The sequence below is a fragment of the Oncorhynchus clarkii genome, chromosome 7 (genome assembly GCF_045791955.1).
Source record: "Oncorhynchus clarkii lewisi isolate Uvic-CL-2024 chromosome 7, UVic_Ocla_1.0, whole genome shotgun sequence".
NCBI lineage: Eukaryota > Metazoa > Chordata > Actinopteri > Salmoniformes > Salmonidae > Oncorhynchus > Oncorhynchus clarkii.
Window position 1 is genome coordinate 34,716,112 of NC_092153.1, and position 21,862 is coordinate 34,737,973.

The window sequence follows — 21,862 nt, forward strand, 5'->3', positions numbered from 1 at the left end:
TGAAATGTGGCAAAAGGTCGCAAAGTTCAAGGGGGCTGAATACTTTCGCAAGGCACTGTATTTCCTCACTATGAGGTTGGAATAATACTGTGAAATTGTGAAAATTATAATGCCCTTTTAGTGTAAGAGCTGTTTGAAAAGATCGCCTGAAATTTCAGTCTGTTTTGGTGGGAAGGAGTTTTGGCCTGCCTGGTGACATAACCATGCAGTAAATTAGTTAATAGACCAAAAAGACAAAAGAGTTCCAAACCTTTTTGCCAGTAACAGCTAGTTTTCACTTTTCCCCTCCGCACTCTAAGACAGTCCTAGCAAAATTCTTGCTTGATAAATTGCTCTTTGCTAAAAATATATTTTTGGTTATTTTCAACCATTTAAATTGAAAACAATGTACTTAATTGTTACCCAGAAATTATTTGATATTGCAATAAAAACGGTTGCATTCGACCTTTAAAAATGATCTTGGTCCTGTGCAGTTATTAACCAAACAAATAAACGTGTGAACATGAAACTATTTTCAATTTCCACTTATTTGAGAAGAAATAGTGAATCGTGCAAGGGTGCTAATATCTTTGAGGGCAACTGTAGTAGAACCTACACTGTGGTACAAGCATAATACTGCACTTATATTTCATAGAGCGAGACAATGTATTTGCGTTTTTCTAATAGACAAAGCAACTCCACATGTCTGTTAAGAGATATGGAACATTTTGTGAGGCAGTACAAGTTTAATTTATTTGCTCCTTCTTCAAAGAAAACAAAATAAAAACATTTTAATTTTGACTCTCGTTTTTCTGTTGTGTGTAGAAATATGGTAAGGTATGGATACATCGATTTACTTTACCAGGCTTAGGGTGGCTACCCAACATTCAACTTCTTAATGGCTCAGTGTAAAAGTCAGTGAGCGTTTGTAGTGACCGGCTTCCCTGTTGATCTTTTAGACAGTATATTAGCCATTCATTAGTCACCATGGAAACCCAATGGTAAATCTGTGTTTGTATGGAGATACAGTATATTAGTGCCAATATAACTAATTTACATAATTTGGCACTAATCTATCTGCATACTAATGCCCATAATTAATGCACAGCTGACCACAGTCATAATGGATATATCCTGAACCAATTTGTAGCTTTGGCAAAAAATAATACATATTTAATCCTTTATTCTAATTTGAATAATAGTTATTATTTATTGCTTATTCATTTTAAAGCACAGAGGTCGATTGTTTGATACAGTTGAGACCTCATGGTCTTTGGAGAATATGATGTCAAATCTGATATAAAAACCTTCAAAAGTGAATACTTGTATTGCCAAATAAAAAATACTGTATTATACTGATAAGGCAACTGGAAACACATTGAACAACACTGCTACACACTTGCTACAGAACAACATGAACAACATCACCTTGCAGTGCATACTCCTTTACCTTTACCTTAAACCAGTCGTAAGTGGTCAACTGGTATCTGTGATGACAGATATGTAGTGGTCAACGTTGCGCATGCTAACATACCGACCAGCGTGAATATCATACCCATGGCTCTTACTATGCACTTTGTGTTATGCTGTCAGTTCATGTGGTTCATATTTTGGTTGTGTTCATATGGCTTTGCATTGGAAGTCACTTCCTGTACCTGTACAGTATAAGTTTTGCTATATTTTGAACAGTGCATTTTTAAAATATATTTTCACACAGCTCTTAATCCTTATTTGTACATGCATTGTTTTGGCACACTTGTCCACTGTTGTGACACTGGAGCTTCCGGGCTCAGCTCGTATGTGTCTGTGTTCTGGTCTCCATTTTGTTCCAATGTGTCTTTGTCCCAGTGATGGTTGGTCTCTAGTCCGTGAGTCCCTAGACCAGCACTCTCTCTCTCTTCATTGTGTCTGTCGACCTGCTCTTTGTCTCTCTCCCTCTGTTCTCTCTCACTGTCCCTCCCCACAGGGGACCCCTGTACCAGACTGGGGCTCGGCCCCAATCCCTCACCAGGCCTTGACCCTGACAAACTACATGCCTCCTTCATACGTCCGCCTTCAGTCTCTTCTGTCTCGTGCTCCTCTTCATCTACTCTACCTTCTATCCCCCCATCTAGACTGGAGTCACTAAGAAATGTTGGGGTGTCCTCCATGGAAAGGGGGGTGTCCACGGCCATGTGGCCCACATCGGTGGGCCCTCCTGGGGTTAGAGGAGGCTCCTCACCCCCCTCCTGGTCCTGGTGCAGGCTGCAGTAGGCATACCGATGGTTCATGTGTTGGGAGTAGGAGCCCGAGTGGGAGAAGCGCTTGCCACACTTGTCACACTGGTAGGGCTTCTCTCCAGAGTGCAGGCGGCTGTGTTCAATTAGATGGTGCTTGTGCTTGAAGGCCTTCTTGCAGATCTTGCACTCGTGAGGACGCTTACCTGTGGGAATAGGACAAAACAGAGGCAGATGTGTAACTGTGGCAATTTCTTGATCTAGTACATTTGGTTTTTGTTTTGTTGCAATTGTTAAAGATCCTTTATGTGTATGCAGTTCAGTTCCTTGTTCTGGTTTGGATCATATCTGCCTGATCATGGAACACTCTGCTCACTTTAGCAACGCAACAGAAACATGATCTATCAATATCAATCACATGCTTCAAAATACATTGAGTAAGATAGTTACAGTAGACTCTGTATTTACCTGTGTGTTCATACTTGTGTCGGAGCAGAGAGCTGCTCTTCTGGAAGGTTTTGTCACAGATGTCACAAGCGTACAGGCCTTCGTCTGTCTTCTGTAGTCTCTTCCTCCCTGGTCCCCCTTCACCCTCTCCTCCCTCCTGTATCAGAGAGAGGTAGTCCAGACCCCCGCGACCAATCACCTCACCCTGCAGGACACACACAGACTTACAGACGTAGAGGTCTCTACCCAACGGGCAAATGTTTGGCAAACCTTTGGCACATGACATCTTGATGATGTTATTTTCTAGTTGTATACTTATACCAACTGGTCTCTATTAACTAGGTTAAGCCTTGTTTTTCATGACAAGATCCATGTAAAATCCATTGTTTGGAATATCTACGCTTGGAGGTGACATGAAATACAGTTACACTGTTGGAAGTGACATGTACAGTATTTGTCAGCCCATCTAAGAAAAAACATCAATTTTACCATTAATGCTCGTCTCTCCTGGTGGATCCTCTTCAGCACAGCGTCTGTGTCTGACTCCATCATGTAGGTCATGGGTGAGAGGAATCCCTGGTTGCTAACTGGACGGCTGAGGGGCAGGGAGGGAACCCCATCATGCTCTGAGCCAGCTAGCCCAGCAGGCATCATAGGGTTAAACAGAGGGTAGGCACTGTAGATGGAACCCCCGACAATATGAGCGCCGCTGTAGACTGCATGATGCTGGTGGGATTAGAGTAGATTACTGTAGATTGTAGTTTAAGGAGGCAATTCTTACCAGTGCTCACACATTAAATACATAAACTGCATAGAAACACAGCACGAAACAAACAACAGTCCATAGTCAGACATAAACAGTACCCCCTCTTCCTGCCCCACATCTGCACACGCACATGGTTTACTTTATTAGGATCCCCATTAGCTACTGCACATGTAGCAGCTACTCTACCTGGTGAGGAGGTGGACTGAGATTGACACTCAGCCTCCGGTGGTGCTGGTTCTCTGCCTGGTCTCTCTGGGTCTTCTGTCTCTTCTCTTTCCAGTGAGGGTGTCCATTATAGGGCTTGCTGTCCTCTATGGCTTTCCCCTCCTGGGGCTTGGGGAGGGAGAGATCCAGGGGTTGGTCATTCTCAGAGCTATATGACCAGTGGGTCCTTCCCTGGGGGGCGGCTCGGCTTGCAGGAGTGTTGAGAATGGCAGAGGACAGGTCCAGGCAGAGGTGCGAGCCGAACCCTGAAGAGGGGACCCGTCTTCGCCCCAATGGGGGAGGGGATGACATGTCTGTAGCAGGGCTGGTTGGTTGGCCAGGGCTGCCGTCACTCCTGCCACTCTCCTGGCTGGACCAATGTGACCTCATGGCAAGTGAGTCTGGGCTGGGCGGGAAGGGGGAGTGCATGGCAACCAGCAGCTGCTGAGGGACAGAGTTCCAGCTGGGTCTCTGGAGAGGAGACTTGTCTTTTGGGAAACCGTTGGTCATCGCTGGGGGTTTGTGGTTATCTGGTGATGGTGGTGGGTGGAGAGGGGGTCTGGTGGAGAAGTGGGGGGATAGGTGTTTTTTACTGTGAGGATCCTCAGACACCTCCATGGCCTCTCTGTAAATCTTACAGAGGTAGCGCTCGTGCTGGAGTAAGATGGCGGGGCTGGGAAAGAGCTGGGAGCACCAACGACATGTTACCCCTCCACTTACCCCCTGGCCATCACCCGAGCCGGCACGGTCGCGTTTTAGTTTCAACGGAGCCTCCGGTGATGCCTTCCCATCTCTCCCGCCATTGTGAACCCCCAGTCTTCCTTCCTCCCTGGCTGAGCCTGACCTTCCCTCCTCCCTGTGCAGCATCGCCTGCAGCATCTGCTCAAACTTTTCCCCGGTGCCGGCATGGAGGTACGGCAGCAGGGTGGACTCCTTGAACACACTGGCCCGGAGAAAGCGTTCCGGCGTGGGGTCCCACCGCCGGCCCAACTCCCAGCCTAGCTCCTGGCCCCGGAGGAGACGCGTACCATGGTCTCTAGGGAGATACAGGTTCCTCTCTAACCCCATTGGAGGACGTTCCTCCTGCGTGTGGGGAGGGTAGGGAGAGCCCATCCTACTGCTGTTCCTTCCACTACCTGCAGAGGGCAACGCAAGGGAGGAGTAGTAGGCCCCATGGTGGCCATGTCCGTTGTTATAGCTCCCCTCTCCTCCTCCTCCGCTGCCTCCTCCTCCTCCGGTCAGGCACTTCTTACTGCTGAGGTGTGAGCTGTAGGAGCCAGAGTGAGAGAAACGCTTCTTGCAATTGGAGCACTCATACGGTTTCTCACCTAAAGGAAGAAGCGCAGACAGGGAATATCAATCCAAGATACTACAGTTCAGAAAACATTTAATTGTCAAAAAAACTGATTTGACTTAATAGAGGAGATCATACTCTTCTGCTCTTGATTCTACCCTCTTAACCACCTATCCTTAATATTTACCCTGTTGTACATAAGGCACTACCTATATAAGATTCTACTGAACCTACAGTACCTTATCTGACACGACGTAAAGTTGACGGGATTGATTTGGATTGTCCATTTCCTTACCACTGTGGATGCGGAGGTGCTCCTTGAGATGGTGTTTGTACTTGAAGGCTTTCCCACACTGAAGACACTTGAACTTCCTGCTCTCTATGCCATGGTCGGACCCAGGGTGCTGCACCAATCACACACAGACATAACCATACATACAGTCAAATCAGTAGGCCTGCCTACAAGAGATTAAGAATTCACATGAGATCGGCATTGCATGTTTAACAGTCAAACTAAATGAACTAACACAACACTCTTTTCGGAGTCATTTTCGGAGCTGGTTCATATCCAGCTCAAAATACCATTAAAAAGAGTGCCACCTTGTAGTAGATGGACTCCAAAATAATTATTTTATATTTCTTCCAGTGTCTCACCTTATCCTCTACCTGACTGTGCAGTGCCATGTGTTGTTCCATCTGTGCCCTATAGCGGGGAGTGTACCCACAGACCGGGCACACTATGTGCCCCCCGTCCCGCTCATGGCAGAACTTGATGTGCTCGCATAGAGACGCACCGAGGTGGTAGGTGCTCTGGCAGAAAGGACATGCCTGAAGGTTCCTCACAGCATCCGGACTCAGAGGGATGCCATCTAGGGTACACACACACCAGAGAGAGAGAGGGTGAACTAAACCTTCAGGAAGATACAATGTCCAGTCCTCAAACTATATCTACATACAGTTCAAGTTCGAAGTTTACATACACTTATGTTGGAGACATTAAAACTTGTTTTTCAACCACTCCACAAATGTCTTGTTAACAAACTATAGTTTTGGGAAGTCGGTTAGGATATCTACTTTGTGCATGACACAAATAATTTTTCCAACAATTGTTTACAGACAGATTATATCACAATTCCAGTGGGTCAGAAGTTTACATACACTAAATTGACTGTGCCTTTAAACAGCTTGCTTTAGAAGCTAGTGGTAGGCTAACTGACATACTTTGAGTCAATTGGAGGTGTACCTGTGGATGTATTTCAAGGCCTACCTTCAAACTCAGTGCCTCTTTGCTTGACATCATGGGAAAATCAAAATAAATCAGCCAAGACTGACCTCCACAAGTCTGGTACATTCTTAGGAGCAATTTACAAATGCCTGAAGGTACCACGTTCATCTGTACAAACAATAGTATGCAAGTATAAACACCATGGGACCATGCAGCTGTCATACCGCTCAGGAAGGAGACACGTTCTGTCTCCTAGAGATGTACGTACTTTGGGGAAAAAAGTGCAAATCAATCCCAGAACAACAGCAAAGGACCTTGTGAAGATGCTGGAGGAAACAGGTACAAATCTATCTATATCCACAGTAAAACGAGTCCTATATCAACATAACCTGAAAGGCTGCTCAGCAAGGAAGAAGCCACTGCTCCAAAACTGCCATAAAGAAGGCAGACTACAGTTTGCAACTGCACATGGGGACAAAGATCGTACTTTTTGGAGAAATGTCCGCTGGTCTGATGAAACACAAATAGAACTGTTTGGCCATAATGACCACCGTTTGGAGGAAAAAGGGGAGGCTTGCAAGCCGAAGAACACCAACCAAAGCGTGAAGCATAGGGGTGGCAGCATCATGTTGTTGGGGTGCTTTACTGCAGGAGGGACTGGTGTGCTTCACAAAATAGATGGCATCATGAGATAGGAAAATGATGTAGATATATTGAAGCAACATCTCAAGACATCAGTCAGGAAGTTAAATGGGTCTTCCAAATGGACAATGACCCTAAGCATACTTCCAGAGTTGTTGCAAAATGGCTTAAGGACAACAAAGTCAAGGTATTGGAGTGGCCATCGCAAACCTCAATCCCATAGAAATTGTGTGGGCAGAACTGAAAAAGTGTGTGCGAGCAAGGAGGCCTACAAACCAACTTATTGTGGGAAGCTTGTGGAAGGCTACGCAAAATGTTTGACCCAAGTTAAACAATTTAAAGGCAATGCTACCGAATACTAATTGAGTGGTATGTAAACTTCTGACCTACTGGGAATGTGATGACAGAAATAAAAGCTGTAAAAGCTGAAATAAATCATTCTCTCTACTATTATTCTGACATTTTACATTCTTAAAATAAAGTGGTGATCCCAACTGACCTAAAACGGGATTTTTACTGGGATTAAATGTCAGGAATTGTGAATAACTGAGTTGAAATATATTTGGCTAATGTGTATGTAAACTTCTGACTTCAACTGCACGTATATCTATAGGCCTCTAAAGATAGGCTTCACATTTTTTCCCCCTGCCATTTAAAAAAAAAAGTAGCTCTATGAATCTTGTAGCAAGCCTTAGAGATTACGGGAAAGGTGTTTGTATTAAAGCAGACAGTCGTCTACCTGGAAAACTAGCCTTATTAGCAAGCAGTAGATAGAGACATGCAGTGTGTTTGCGTCAAAGCAGGCAGAGAGTAGCCTACAGTACCTTGTCCCTCAGGTAAGCGCTGCGTCCCAGGAGACCAGATGGGAAGGGGGTCATCGTGGAGGTTCAGGCTGCCAGGGTGATACATGGCTGGGGCTGTAGCGCTGCCGTTAGGGGGCTGATGGTGCTGGTGGTAGTGGTGGGAGGATGCCTTTCTCAGCTGCACCAGGAAGTCATAGTGGGCCATGTCCTCCAGGGCCTGACTGTCTGACCTGTGACCTGCTGGGAAAAAGAGGGATAGGGGATAAAAACGTGTGCTGTGCCTAAGGACACCCAACAAATAAACCATAGGCTCTCATGCCCTATTGCTTAAATATGATGTAATGATATGAAATGAACAGAGACTGTGAGCAAATCCCAAATTACAGTATTTTATGTGTAGTGAATTTAATGAATAGTCAACTGGTCTGGTTCCAGATAGTAAACGAAATAGAACAGATAGAGAGGGCACATTCACAATGACACTATTTTCTATGAAGGGCACTACTCTTGTCGAATGTAGTGCACTATCTAGAGAATATTTCACCCTTGTGCTTGCAATGTTTTAGTCATTGTTTAACACTCATAGATAAAATACATAGTTATACTGTGTTTTGAATTTTATGAACAACTACGAAAGAGAGAAGTTGTCTGCTCTGGGCATCCGCAGGAATAGCCAAGAAGCTTTTGTCATTGACCTTGAGTGCTGTAACAGGCAGCGAAACCCACAGACGTAATGTAATGTGAAGAGAAGACGAGAGACGAGAGGGCGCTTTGCTTTCTATCACAATCAGAGTGCTCTGCTCTGCACTGAGTTGCCTGCCTGTGACAGACTTTGAGGAAGTTTTTTCAAATGTTTGCAGATGTTGGCATATTTTGATCTGTTCTTCATGTGGCGAGGGAAGAGCCTGTGTGGTTGAGTGTTGTAAAAATTGGGCTTTGCATTCATCAGGCACAGCCAAATCACATGAGGTGAGAGAGGAGAGAGGGAAAGAAAGGGAGAGAGAGAGAGAGAGATAGAGAGTGTGTGTGTGTGTGTGTGTGTGTGTGTGTGTGTGTGTGTGTGTGTGTGTGTGTGTGTGTGTGTGTGTGTGTGTGTGTGTGTGTGTGTGATAGAGAGAGAGAGAGAGAGAGAGAGAGAGAGAGGGAAAGAGAGGGAAAGAGAGAGAGAGAGAGAGAGAGAGAGAGAGAGAGAGAGAGAGAGAGAGAGAGAGAGAGAGAGAGAAAGAAAGAGAAAAGGGAGCAACAAGGGATTGTTAGGAGGCGAGCTGTGTGAGCCTTTGATCTCCTATCTAAATAAAAGGGAAGTGTGTGTGAGTGTGTGTGTCTCTGAGCAAAATGAAAGGGAAAGCCTCTCAGATTCTGCTCCGTTCTTATTTCGGTACGGTAACATCACCTCTTTGGTGCATGGAAATATTGTGACATTGTGGTGGGATGACTCTTTTGTCATGCTGCAGCATATTCAAAGACTATGCTTGTATCTTAAATGGCACTTAATACCTTACCTGAACAACTCTAAAAACAACATGCAGCACTTTCAATGATTTTACTCAGTTACAGTTCTTATAACGGGATCAGTCAATTGAAATAAATGTATTAGGCCTTAATCTATGGATTTCATATGACTGGGAATACAGATATGCATCTGTTGGTCACAGATGCCTTAAAAAAAAGGTAGGGGAGTCGTTCAGAAAACCAGTCGGTTTCTGGTGTGACCACCATTTTCCTCATGCAGCGTGACTCATCTTCTTTGCATAGAGTTGATCAGCCTGGAATGTTCTTCAATGGCTGTGTGAAGTTGCTGGATATTGGCTGGAATTGGAACACACTGTTGTACATGTAAATCCAGAGCATCCCAAACATGCTCAATGGGTGACATGTGTGGTGTGTATGCAGGCCATGGAAGAACTGGGACATTTTCAGCTTCCAGGAATTGTGTACAGATCCTTGTGACATGGGGCCATGCATTATCATGCTGAAACATGAGGTGATGGCGGAAGATGAATGGCACGACAATGGGCCTCAGGATCTTGTCACTGTATCGCTGTGCATTAAAATTGCAATCAATAAAAATGCAATTGTGTTTGTTCTCCATAGCTTATGCCTGCCCATACTAGAACCCCACCACCACCATGGGGCATCTGTTCACCATGTTGACATTAGCAATCCGCTAGCCCACACAACGCCAAAAACGGGGTCTGCGGCCAGTTGAACATACTGCCAAATTCTCTAAAATGACTTTGGAGGTGGCTTATGGTAGAGAAATTAACATTAAATTCTCTGGCAACAGCTCTGATGGACATTCCGGCAGTCAGCATGCTAATTGCACAAACTTGAGACATTTGTGGCATCGTGTTGTGTGACAAAACTGCACATTTTAGAGTGGCCTTTTATTGCACAAGAGGTACCTTTGTGATATGCCACACCTGCCAGGTGGATGGTTTATCTTGGCAAAGGATATCTTGGCAATAACAGGGATGTAAACACATTTGTGCAAAACAGTTTTGAGAAATAAGCTTTTTGTGCACATGGCACATTTCTGGGATCTTTCAATTCAGCTCAAGGAACACTTTACATGTTGCATTTATATTTTTGTTCAGTATAGTACACTACTTTTGACCAAAGCTCTATGGTAGTAGTGCACTATAGGGTGCCATTTGGGATATTTGGGACAAACAAATCTTGGTTAACCCAGAACTAAAGTCTTGCATAATTGGTCAGATGCTCAATTAAAGTTCTGGATCATATGTGTTAAGAGAAGGCATAAAACGAGTATTGGAAACGGAACGAAAAGCTCCACCCTTTTTCTTTCTAGTTGCAGGTAAGTCTATAGGCCAAATGTCCCCTCCCCTTCCAAAATTCTAAAGATACAAAAACCTGCGAAATCGTGATCTGTTCAAAGCACCAGAAACTAATCGTGCTCGTTATCTCACGCATCCCGTTGTATCATGACAGATCTATGGTACCATCCTGTTTAAGTAGTCTGTCTATAAGAGAATAGGGACAAACCAAGACTGAAGAAGAAAAAGTGTGACCTTTGTTGATAAGCTTACTATAGGTCTTGAGTGATCCCTGCTCCCTCTCTCCATCCTTGTCCTCCATGGTTAGCCCACTCCCAGGGCTCTCCTCCTCCTCGGCCCCCTCTGCCCAGTGGCCCTCTCTGGGGCTGGGGCTGAGGCTTAGGTTGTGGGGCCGAGTTGAGAGTCCCCTAGGGCTGGGGCTGCCTGCTGGCTCAGTCCCCTCCCCGTCACCCTCTCCCTCGCTGGGGGTCAGACTGGTCTTGTCCAGGCTGTCCTGATAGTCCTGGACCTCTAGGCTCCACAAACCCACCTTATCATCATCCTTCCCCTCCGAGCCCAGCGAACTGGCCTGCTCAATGTCCACTGTCGAGAGTGTGAGAGAGAGAGAGAGAGAGAGAGAGAGAGAGAGAGAGAGAGAGAGAGAGAGAGAGAGAGAGAGAGAGAGAGAGAGAGAGAGAGAGAGAGAGGATGGTGGAAAGGAGGTTTATAAGTTACATATTAGGTCATTTTATTTCACTCTCGTTAGAATCTAAATTAATTAAGAGTCTACTTAAATAAAGTACAAAAAAAATTACATTATAAAAGAAACCTTACATTTAAAACCTTGCAACCATGTAATTCCCCTCAATTCCCCTCAATTATTAGTTCAAGTGGTGACTATTTTCACAGGGTTAATAGAACTCTCCTCTAATTTTTGACATTGCGTTACTGACATATCTAACACAGTGAGAGAACATTTTAAAAGGCAAAATGCACCGACATAACTAGAGAGTGTAGAAAACAGCAGAGTACAACACATCAAAGTGTGAGAGTGCTATTGTATCCAGGGCCACTTTTTCCCACCGTGGAGACAATGAATGATTATCAAACACACGCACACACACACATGCAAGTACACACACACACATGCAAGTACACACACACACATCTGAGAGGGACCATATAAGCCACTTTTTTCCCATTGTGAAGACAATTCATGTGGATCACAAACACATGCAGGGGATTTCAACTGTAGACTCTTATTTCCCAAACTCTTCTGAGGTCTCTCTCTTTCTATCTCTTTCCCCTCACTCTGATTAGCAATATCTAATCCTTACTACATAGATTAGGTTAATATAGAACTTTACTTTTTAACAGGGCAGCTCTTTTAGGCACAGGGTTGGCAAATGAAAATATGTGTTTATTATGTTTCTCTATGAAAAACGGTGTAAGTCACTTCAAACAAAGACAAACAAAAACACAACAGTTCATAAACTATACAATTCAGCTCTGCAACTTTCACTGGGTATGGCGGGGACATTTCCACATTCTGAAATTGCATTTTTGATCCCCCAGTTGTATCATTAGAATGTGATACAAAACGAGGCAACTTGTGCTTTAGGACCATGCGGACGCCTCCTAGCTGTCGGGTAGACTGTTTGGAGTGTTTATCCGGCTGGATATAAAAAAAGATATAATCATATTTAGTTATGTCCCCCTCACTTCTAAAAGCAAATTTACGTCCCTGTTAAAATTAGAACTCGCACATACGGTTTTGTAGAGCATGTATGTGTACAGACATTCAACGAAAGTATTGCGTCTGAATTATGAATTGTAGCTCAGTTGGTAGAGGGTGGTGCTTGTAATGCCAGGGTACTAGGTGCAATTCCTGGGCCCACCCATATTTAAAATATATGCAGGCATGACTTTCAGATGCTATGGATAAAAGCGTCTGCTAAATGGCATTGATATATAAAGTGGGAAACATTTTCAGCTTCGCTCTGACCGCATTGGCAATATCTAATCATTACCACATAGAACCATACATTCACTTTGATGTGTCTAGCACTGCACAGAACCATTCACTTTGATGGGTTTATATACAGTACATCATTGCATATAACCCTTCACTAAAGACGAAGCTCTGATGTGTGTGACTTTGACAATATTTTCCACTAGATACAGTATGTGCTGAATTGGCACTGATAGGAGCAGTGTTGGCAAAGTAAAAATGTCATCCTGCAGTTTGTTTCCTCGTGTATTGATTGTTTAAACCTCCTTACTGTTCATGTGACATCAAATGAAGGCAAACACACAAGCTACATATTTTCCGTTAAATAAACACAAACATACAACCTAAACACAGACGTCGATACCTTAGCAAATGAGAACTTGGAGAGGGATGTGTACAGTACAGCATGTGTACACACTTTTGAATGAGATGTTTTTGTGATGTATTTACTGTTATGAAGTCATGGAATTAATCACTGGCCTGTATTCAGTTCATAGGCATGTGAATTACTTGCAGCTTTGCTACGAGTACATCGTAAATGGCTATTTATGAAGCCGTTTTACATTTACATCTCCAAGGAATGACTGGATTTCTATTCTCTTCTCATTTAAAAAAAATAATAATTGAAATGACCCCCTAGGTTTTTGTCTTACGTTATGTGATTGTGTTCACACACGGTGAGTAAGCAGATTGAGTTCATGTTTGGGGAACCCACTGCCATTTTAGAAGAAAAAAAATGTATTGGTCAAATGAGTAATCAAGATGGGACACACTTGTATCATTCTCACTGACTGCATATACAGAAGAGCTGAGGTGAGTAAATTCAGACGTGACCTTTATAGTTATGACTGTGATGCTTTGACTGTCGTGGAGAGGTGGGCCGGTGGGCTCGAGGGGCAGCCCAGAAATGCAGCTATTTCATTTCCAGCATCCTCAGTTTCGCTCTGCTCTCTCACAGTAAATGCATGCTCCGGCTGACTTGCAGGGAGCGTGGTTCACAACGCCCCACGCTAAATTCACTAGTCATCAACTCCGTATTAAACAAGATTACTCTTCACTGCCGTACCAGATATTAGAAGCACAGAGGGAGCTATTTTTCTGCTCTGCTTATGAGCTGAGAGTGTGAGATAACTCCTATAAAGACTTTGAAGAGCCAAAATGAGGATGTGTTGGGCCGAGTTGTTAGGCATCTCCTCTGTCTGTCTAATCACTGAAGTTGGTGTCAGCACAGTGATGTAGATATTAATATGGTGAGTGTTCTTGTTCTCAGACAGTCCTCCAAACAGTCCCCTGAGGACAGCCTCAACCATGTGATGCAGCAGAGTAGCGCGATTAAAGGTTACAATTCCATCCCACGAAACATGCAAAATGACAGTTGTCCTGTGTTCTCACTTGTGTTCTACTCTCCAATTCCTCTCCTCTCCTTCTCTCTTTTTCTCCTTCTTTCCTGTCTTCTCCTTCCTAGCCCCTGCACTGTTCAGCCTCTCTTGGATTTATTGGTTCTTACCCAATATAAAAGAGTTTGTGAAGAATGCACTTGCTATCCAAATAAATAAATCAAGTGTGCAGATAATGAAAGCAATCCCCAGGCCAGGTTGTGTGATGCTGCTTTAATGACAGCACATGCAGTGTCAATCACTGTTATAGGAGAGAAAAATGTAATCCAATTTGGGAGGTAATGTGGACCAGACCAAAGTTCTCTCTCTCACTGGTAGGTTGGGACTGACTGTATGGCTGAGCCCAAATGGCACCCTACTCCCTACATAGTGCACTACGTTTGGCCAGAGCCTTATGGGCCCTGGTCAAAAGTGGTGCGCTTATATAGCGAGTTGGGTGTGATTTGGGGTGTACTATATGTCTTACAGAGAAATCCCAGCAGGAATTAGAGTCTCGTCTCAACAACATGCTGCAACATGGGCCATATAGTTGTACCTCTCTATCTCGCGTCGTTTCAGGAAACAGATTGGATCACAATTTCATCCCATGTAAAGGGAATGTAATGTAGTCTCTCTGTCTTTCCACAGTTCAGCTAGATCTCAGTGAAGGGAGATACAGTAGGAGCGACCAAGCCTAACTCGGGAGCCATATACTGTACTGTAGCAAGATATTATACCATGTGGTGTGGCAACAAAGTTGACGTTAAATTTGACTATAAAATAGATTAAAATAACTTGTATTTTGAAAAGAGTTTAAATATAAAGCAATTCTGCAGCCTACTCCATTCTCTGTCAGTCCGTCATTACAAAGCTATATAAATGCAATATTAGCAAAACTTTTGATAAGTCAATTATCCCATTAATCATTCATATTGGTAAAAGTCCTAATTAAATTGGTACCTTTCATAAATTAGATCAAGGCCCCTGAAATGATTTTATAATAATACACCTGCTCAGAGAAAGAGATTTCGTTTTAAGAAGTCATTATTTACAAATCTAAAAAAGATAGGGCTAACAATGATTAGCACCCCTGTTTTCACTACTACAGCACCCTACCCTTGCGAGGATAACGACAACAATACTTTTCCTAAAATGTTTTATGAGATTGGAGAACAAAATAGCCCAATAACATCAAATATGCACCACCATATTTTACCATAATTGATGAAAAATATACATGTGTATATATTTGACCATATTTGGTGGTAAAATACGGTGGTGGATCTTCGATGTTATGGGGCTAGTTTGCTTCCACTGTCGTGGGGCCCTTTTCAAGGTCAACGGCATCATGAACTATACCAAGATGGCCGCAAGTGGATCTTCCAGCAAGACAATAACTACAAGCACTAATCAACATCCACAAAGAAATAGTTAATTGACCACAAAATCAATGTTTTGCAAGGGTGATCTCAAGTCTCCGGACATGAACCCTATTGAAAACCTGTGGTTTGAATTGAAGAGGGCTGTCCATAAGTGCAGATTAAGGATATAAAGGATCTGGTAAAATTCTGTATGAAGGAATGGTCTAACATCCCTCCCAACGTGTGCTCCAATCTCAATAAAACATTTATAAAAAAAAGGCCAGTGTCATTATCCTCGCAAGGGGAGGATGCTAGAGTACTGAAAACAGGGGTGCCAATCATTTTGACCACAACATTTTTTAGAATTTTTTTTTTAGAACTTGTTCAAACAAATCTCTTTCTCTGAGCAATTGTATTTCTACAAAATAATATCATATCAGTCTTTTTTGCTCATCTATATCAAGGGTGGCAATTATGTGAATTTCTCAAAATACTTTTAGTTCCCTAAAATGGGGGACTATGTACAAAAAGTTATGTAATTTGCAAGTGCCACCCGATATCGATGAAAATGAAAGCTGGAAGTCTGCACTTTAACCTCATAGTCATTGTATCATTTAAAATCCTAAATTCTGGAGTACAGAGCCAAAACACCGGCACGTGCCACTGTCCAATTACTTTTGGAACTCGCTGTATATATTTCAAACTCTATTATTAAAAGTTCTAAAAGTGAAATTGGTTCACTCAAACATTTTTATTTTTATTATAAACCTAAATTATACTCTGAAAATATTTTTGAGGTTCGGAGATTTGCACAGACTTGATGACTTCCAAGGAAATAAAATACCAATCTACGAAAAGGAGAAGAAACCATGTGGGCCCCATATTACAGTAAATTAATTAATCACTACAGCTAAAAAGATCAATGAAAAAAAGAGGGAATTATGCATATTTTGTTGATTTCAAATGGTGGAGGGGAAAAGGAGTCACTCACTATTATTGATCTTGAGGAATCTGACATGCAACGCAATGATAAAAAAACAAGGAAATGCTAATAAAATGGCTACCCGGACACACCCCCTATTTTACGCTGCTACTACTCTCTGGTTATTATCTATGCATAGTCACTTTATCTCTACCTACATGTACATATTACCTCAATTACCTCGACTAACCTGTGCTCCCTGCACATTGACTCTGACATTGTCTCGGTACCCCCTGTACCCCCTCGCTACTGTTATTTTACTGCTGCTCTTTAATGATTTGTTATTTGTTTTTTGTTTGTTTTTTACTTCACACTTGTTTTTCTTAAAACTGCATTGTTGGTTAAGGGCTTGTAAGTAAGCATTTCACTGAAAGGTATTCGGTACACCTGTTGTATTCGGCGCATGTGAGAAATACAATTTGATTTGATTTGAAGGTAACAGTAAACATGCCGTACCCCACAAATTATGCAGCGCCCCCCCATGGGTCAATTGAGATTTACATGTGACTACCACATTTTTGTTAATTACTATAGATCCCGCCTTGGGCCATTCAGTGTAATTTTGGAAATCCCGAATCTCTGTGGCTAAACGCATCATTCATCCAAGTATCGTCCTAATCGGGCCAGTGGTGTCTGAGATATCACGTGTGACTAACGTCCTTACGGGGAGAGACAGATCCACCGTCACCTCCCCGGTTTCCTCGTGGGGGACAGTTAAATTAGTCAAATGGCTAAGTATTTTTAACCGTATTTCAGATTAATTAAAGGGGTGATACTAAAGGTGTGAACGATTTGGATAAAATGTCAAATGTACACTTTTCAAAATATCTGAATGCCTTTACTTAGCAACAATCAGACATGGCAAAGATGCCATTGGGGCAGCCATAAACAAGCGCTTTCACACGGCCAACTGTTGTTCAACATAACGTCCAGAAAATCCGTATGTTTCTCAAACTCTCTGAAGAAATAGAAATGAAATTCACAATTTTACAACCGTGTTACCACATGAAGGTATAGGAGAGGAGGCCACATTGACAGGAATGGCAGCAGCATTTCTCAAATTGTAATGGTGGGGCGAGCAAAACACACGCTTGTGCAGTATAGAACTAAAACTCATAAAAGTTATCTACATTAATGTACTTTTCTTGTGCAAGTTCAATAAAAAAAAACATCTTATTGATACAGGGAACGTATTAGAAGAAATGCGCGAGTTACTTTAAAATATATATATAATGTTTTGAAAAACAAACAAACTCCCTAATAGACAAGATACCATTTCTCTCACAATAAACAAAATGTGAAATGCTATGTTTACACAAGACACATATTTAGACAGAGACACACATGCAGGAGCAAGCAGGAAATAGTTACAGTAGCCTACCTATGATGACTGTAGCACAGGCAGAAGATCCATACTGCATTAATCTTGAAGTTCCACAATGATGATGATGATGCAGAGGATTTATTTAGGACATTTTAGAGATCAACTAGCCCAAAACACTAACGCAACGCAATGTCTGAATTATAGCAAATACCAAAGCAGCTATTTGACATTCTTGCAATGAGTCAGAGGCACCACATCTAAGAACAAACACCTCCCACTCCAACGCTTCTATCAACACTGTCAGTCTGTCAGGGAGGCAGGCAGGTCCATCGCTCTCTCTGCCCTCGTTTGGCCTGGTCTGATAGCACACAGAGAGAGCAAGGCCACATTGCAGAGAGGGAACCAGGACATTATAGCAAAGCATTCAGTATATCAAAGATGCCTATTTGCCTCTAAATTATAAACTGGTAATAGATTAGACATCAACTACGGTACTGGCCACACATATTCAACTAATATGCAGAACAACCATTCGTATTGTTCAATTGATTGGTGGTAGAATAAATCCTTAATAATTACTCTGCATCAAACTCATGTCGATAAAGCTTTTACAACAGCCTTATATTTAGCTGCAGCTTTATAACATTCTTACTGTAGAGTAAAGGGTAGAACAAGTGTCTGTCTATTGATGGTCAAATAAATAACCTACAGGTTATTAACAGGACAGATACTGTACTGTAAGTGTGTACATTTTAGGCCCACTACCGTAAGTGTATATTTTAGGCACACTACCGTCAGAATTGCAGAGACACTTGCCCTGATGTACTGTGCAGTAGGCCACACTGTTGTATTGCTGCAGAAGAGTGAACGTTCATGCTATAAAACTGTGCTACTGGGATGGACTCCCTGGAGGCGAAAGAAAGGCAACACCTATTCAGGCCTGGTGCTGGCATGCAGAGAAGAACGATTGAAAAAACAAAAAGATGAGAAGAGCTGCACACTCTAGGAGCTCAGATGCAATCATTTTATAAGCAATGTTTCGACAGCTAAGACCTTTGCTCCCTTCGGTCTCAGGGTAGAGATCCATGTGAAGTCGTGTGATTAATGTCTTTATTGCTATCCATTGTAAATCATGTTTGCAGGCCTATGTAGCCAAATTGTATTTATGATCTAATGTCATCCATTCATGCTTTTTTTTTATATGTTCTATTTATATCACTAAATCAACCAATGAAATCAAGCCACAGCCAGCCATGATTACACACACCTGTGTGTCCTTTCAAACTACATAATGTTTCGAACATTATATGTTTGTCATTATACCCTGATGAAGACGGCTTGTCTTCATCAGTTACCATTAGTAATACGTGGGTGTTGATCAGTAAATGTCTTTGTGGAGTGTGTGGCTTCTCTCTGCAACTGCGTAGGCGTGAATGTGTTTGTGGAAGAAAGAGATAATGAGATAGAGAGACAGAGAGAGAGAGAGAGATATTCAGTGGGGCAAAAAAGTATTTAGTCAGCCAACAATTGTGCAAGTTCTCCCACTTAAAAAGATGAGAGAGGCCTGTAATTGTCATCATAGGTACACTATGACAGACAAAATGAGAAGAAAATCCAGAAAATCACATTGTAGATTTTTAATGAATGTATTTGCAAATTATGGTGGAAAATTAAGTATTTGGTCAATAACAAAAGTTTATCTCAATACTTTTTTATATACCCTTTGTTGGCAATGATAGAGGTCAAACGTTTTCTGTAAGTCTTCACAAGGTTTTCACACACTGTTGCTGGTATTTTGGCCCATTCCTCCATGCAGATCTCCTCTAGAGCAGTGATGTTTTGGGACTGTTGCTGGGCAACACGGACTTTCAACTCCCTCCAAAGATTTTCTATGGGGTTGAGATCTGGAGACTGGCTAGGCCACTCCAGGACCTTGAAATGCTTCTTACAAAGCCACTCCTTCGTTGCCCGGGAGGTGTGTTTGGGATCATTGTCATGCAGAAAGACCCAGTTTTATCTTCAATGCCCTTGCTGATGGTAGGCTTTGTTACTTTGGTCCCAGCTCTCTGCAGGTCATTCACTAGGTCCCCCCGTGTGGTTCTGGGATTTTTGCTCACCGTTCTTGTTATCATTTTGACCCCACGGGGTGAGATCTTGCGTGGAGCCCCAGATCGAGGGAGATTATCAGTGGTCTTGTATGTCTTCCATTTCCTAATAATTGCTCCCACAGTTGATTTCTTCAAGCCAAGCTGCTTACCTATTGCAGATTCAGTCTTCCCAGATTCAGTCTTCCCAGATTCAGTCTTTGACAGCTCTTGGGTCTTGGCCATAGTGGTGTTTGGAGTGTGATAATTTGCAAATAATTTCATAAAAAATCCTACAATGTGATTTTCTGGATTTTTTTCCTTCTCATTTTGTCTGTCATAGTTGTTCCGATGATGAAAATTACAGGCATCTCTCATCTTTTTAAGTGGGAGAACTTGCACAATTGGTGGCTGACTAAATACTTTTTTGCTCCACTGTATATATATATATATATATATATATATATATATATATATATATAGAGAGAGAGAGAGAGAGAGAGAGAGAGAGAGAGAGAGAGAGAGAGAACAAGAGAGAGAACAAGAGAGAGAACAAGAGAGAGAACACGAGAGAGAGAGAGAGAGAGAGAGAGAACAAGAGATAGTGTGTCACGCTGCCCCTGTCTCAGAACCTCTGTTGGATATTGAAACGAAAGAAGATAGCAGGGGAAATTCCCTGAGCTCTCGCAAGTCAGCTAGAGACCAGACCCACTGCATCAAAAGACACAGTGCAGCATCACAGATCAGTCACTCCTTCTCTCTTTTGATGTCCTCAAAAAAGCATGATGTAATAATTAAAAAGACATCACCCTATTAAGTAATCCACACACAGATTGCTGTGTCAGAGATGAAGAGATGAACATAGAAAGAGAGAAAACTAGAAAGAAGGGAGCTGCAGGGAGGAATTGAGCACCTTGTATCTTTCCTGCCAGTCATGTTTAGCCCATAGGTTTAGTCTGTGCAGAGGAGTGTCTAAGTATGAGTTCATGCCCACATAGTCGACGATGTTACTCACTAAACCCAGTACAGGAAGCAGAGTCGGCACCAGAAAGAATGAGTTGGACAGGCCTTTGATTTCCATTGGCTGGCAGGTTTTTTCGCGGGACCTCCTATGTGTGTACGTGCTTGCTCGTTCACAACTTGTTAAAATGGGCTTTGTATTAAAGACCGTAGGCAGCTCGTGAGTTTCAAGTTTGGGGAAGTTTATAATTTATCCAACCATTTCTCCCGATCAGCGTGTCAGTTACGTTTTCGTTCCTTATAATCATTATCACATGGTTAATCATAAAAATCATAAAAGTTCAAATTCAACTAAGGCGAGAGCCCCAGCCTCTGCCATATGGACACATTGATACACTGTGATCCATTGGCGGCTAAAGAAATTAGTGCATAAAGCTCAGAGATAGCCTATAGGCCAATGCAGCAGTAAGCCTATAACTTCATCGTCAACTAAGTAAAATATGTAAATAGGCCTAAAGTCGACAAATAAAAACAGTCGAAAATATTTGACATTCATCTCTCTACTCCGCCTGTCTGCCTTCATCTCTATCTGTCTTGACTTGAGCTATTAATAGTGAAGTGCAACATTGTATCAAATCATCAACTGGAAGCTGTAGCTGTAGCTAGCGAACTTGCAACATTACATCAACTAACCTGTTCCGGGCCCTCAGAGTTTCCCGCACCAGTGAGCTCAGGACAGACCGTCGGGACAGACAGCTCTTTTTTAATGACGTTTCCACTGGATATATGGAATCATCAGATCATTATGCTCTTTCACACCAAGGCTTGGTGATTATCGAAGCCGAGAGTGTTGCTAAAAAGATATTTCAAATACTTAAAACTATCATTCACAATGGATGTTAAAAACTTGACTGGCCTGCACAGAGCCCTGACCTCAACCCCATCAAACACCTTTGGGATGAATTGGAACGCTGACTGCGAGCCAGGCCTAATCGGCCAACAGCAGCGCCCGACCTCACAAATGCTCTTGTGGCTGAATGGAAGCAAGTCTCCGCAGCAATGTTCCAACACCAGAACAATGGAGACTGTTATATCTCCATATTAATACCCATGATTTTGGAATGAGATGTTCGATGAGCAGGTGTCCACATACTTTGGGTCATGTAGTGTTTGTCACCAGAGAAAGCATCTGAGCGAGTGAAACAGCGCCCCTCTATATGAAGTTAATGTATCTGATGCTGTCTGGACAGAAATAGTATGACTCTTCTGGTCCAGACAGTATCAGATACAGGTGAAGTCGAAAGTTGACATACACCTTAGCCAAATACATTTAAACTCAGTTTTTCACAATTCCATTTAATCCTAGTAAAAATCCCCTGTCTTGGGTCAGTTAGGATCTTTATTTTATCTT

General features: G+C 42.5%; 1 protein-coding gene across 1 annotated transcript; it reads right to left on the reverse strand.

Annotated features, from left to right (window-relative positions):
- Window positions 1-1,159: 1,159 nt before the first annotated feature.
- On the reverse strand, window positions 1,160-17,697 carry LOC139414198 (zinc finger E-box-binding homeobox 1-like). The gene is made up of 9 exons (XM_071162087.1): window positions 17,465-17,697; window positions 10,627-10,956; window positions 7,598-7,813; window positions 5,561-5,775; window positions 5,202-5,310; window positions 3,595-4,940; window positions 3,132-3,368; window positions 2,664-2,847; window positions 1,160-2,401 (listed from the first exon to the last, which is right to left on the reverse strand). Exons 1-9 carry the CDS (start codon window positions 17,502-17,504, stop codon window positions 1,707-1,709), a joined length of 3,372 nt encoding a protein of 1,123 aa, XP_071018188.1. The 5' UTR covers window positions 17,505-17,697; the 3' UTR covers window positions 1,160-1,706.
- Between the last annotated feature and the right edge of the window lie 4,165 nt (window positions 17,698-21,862).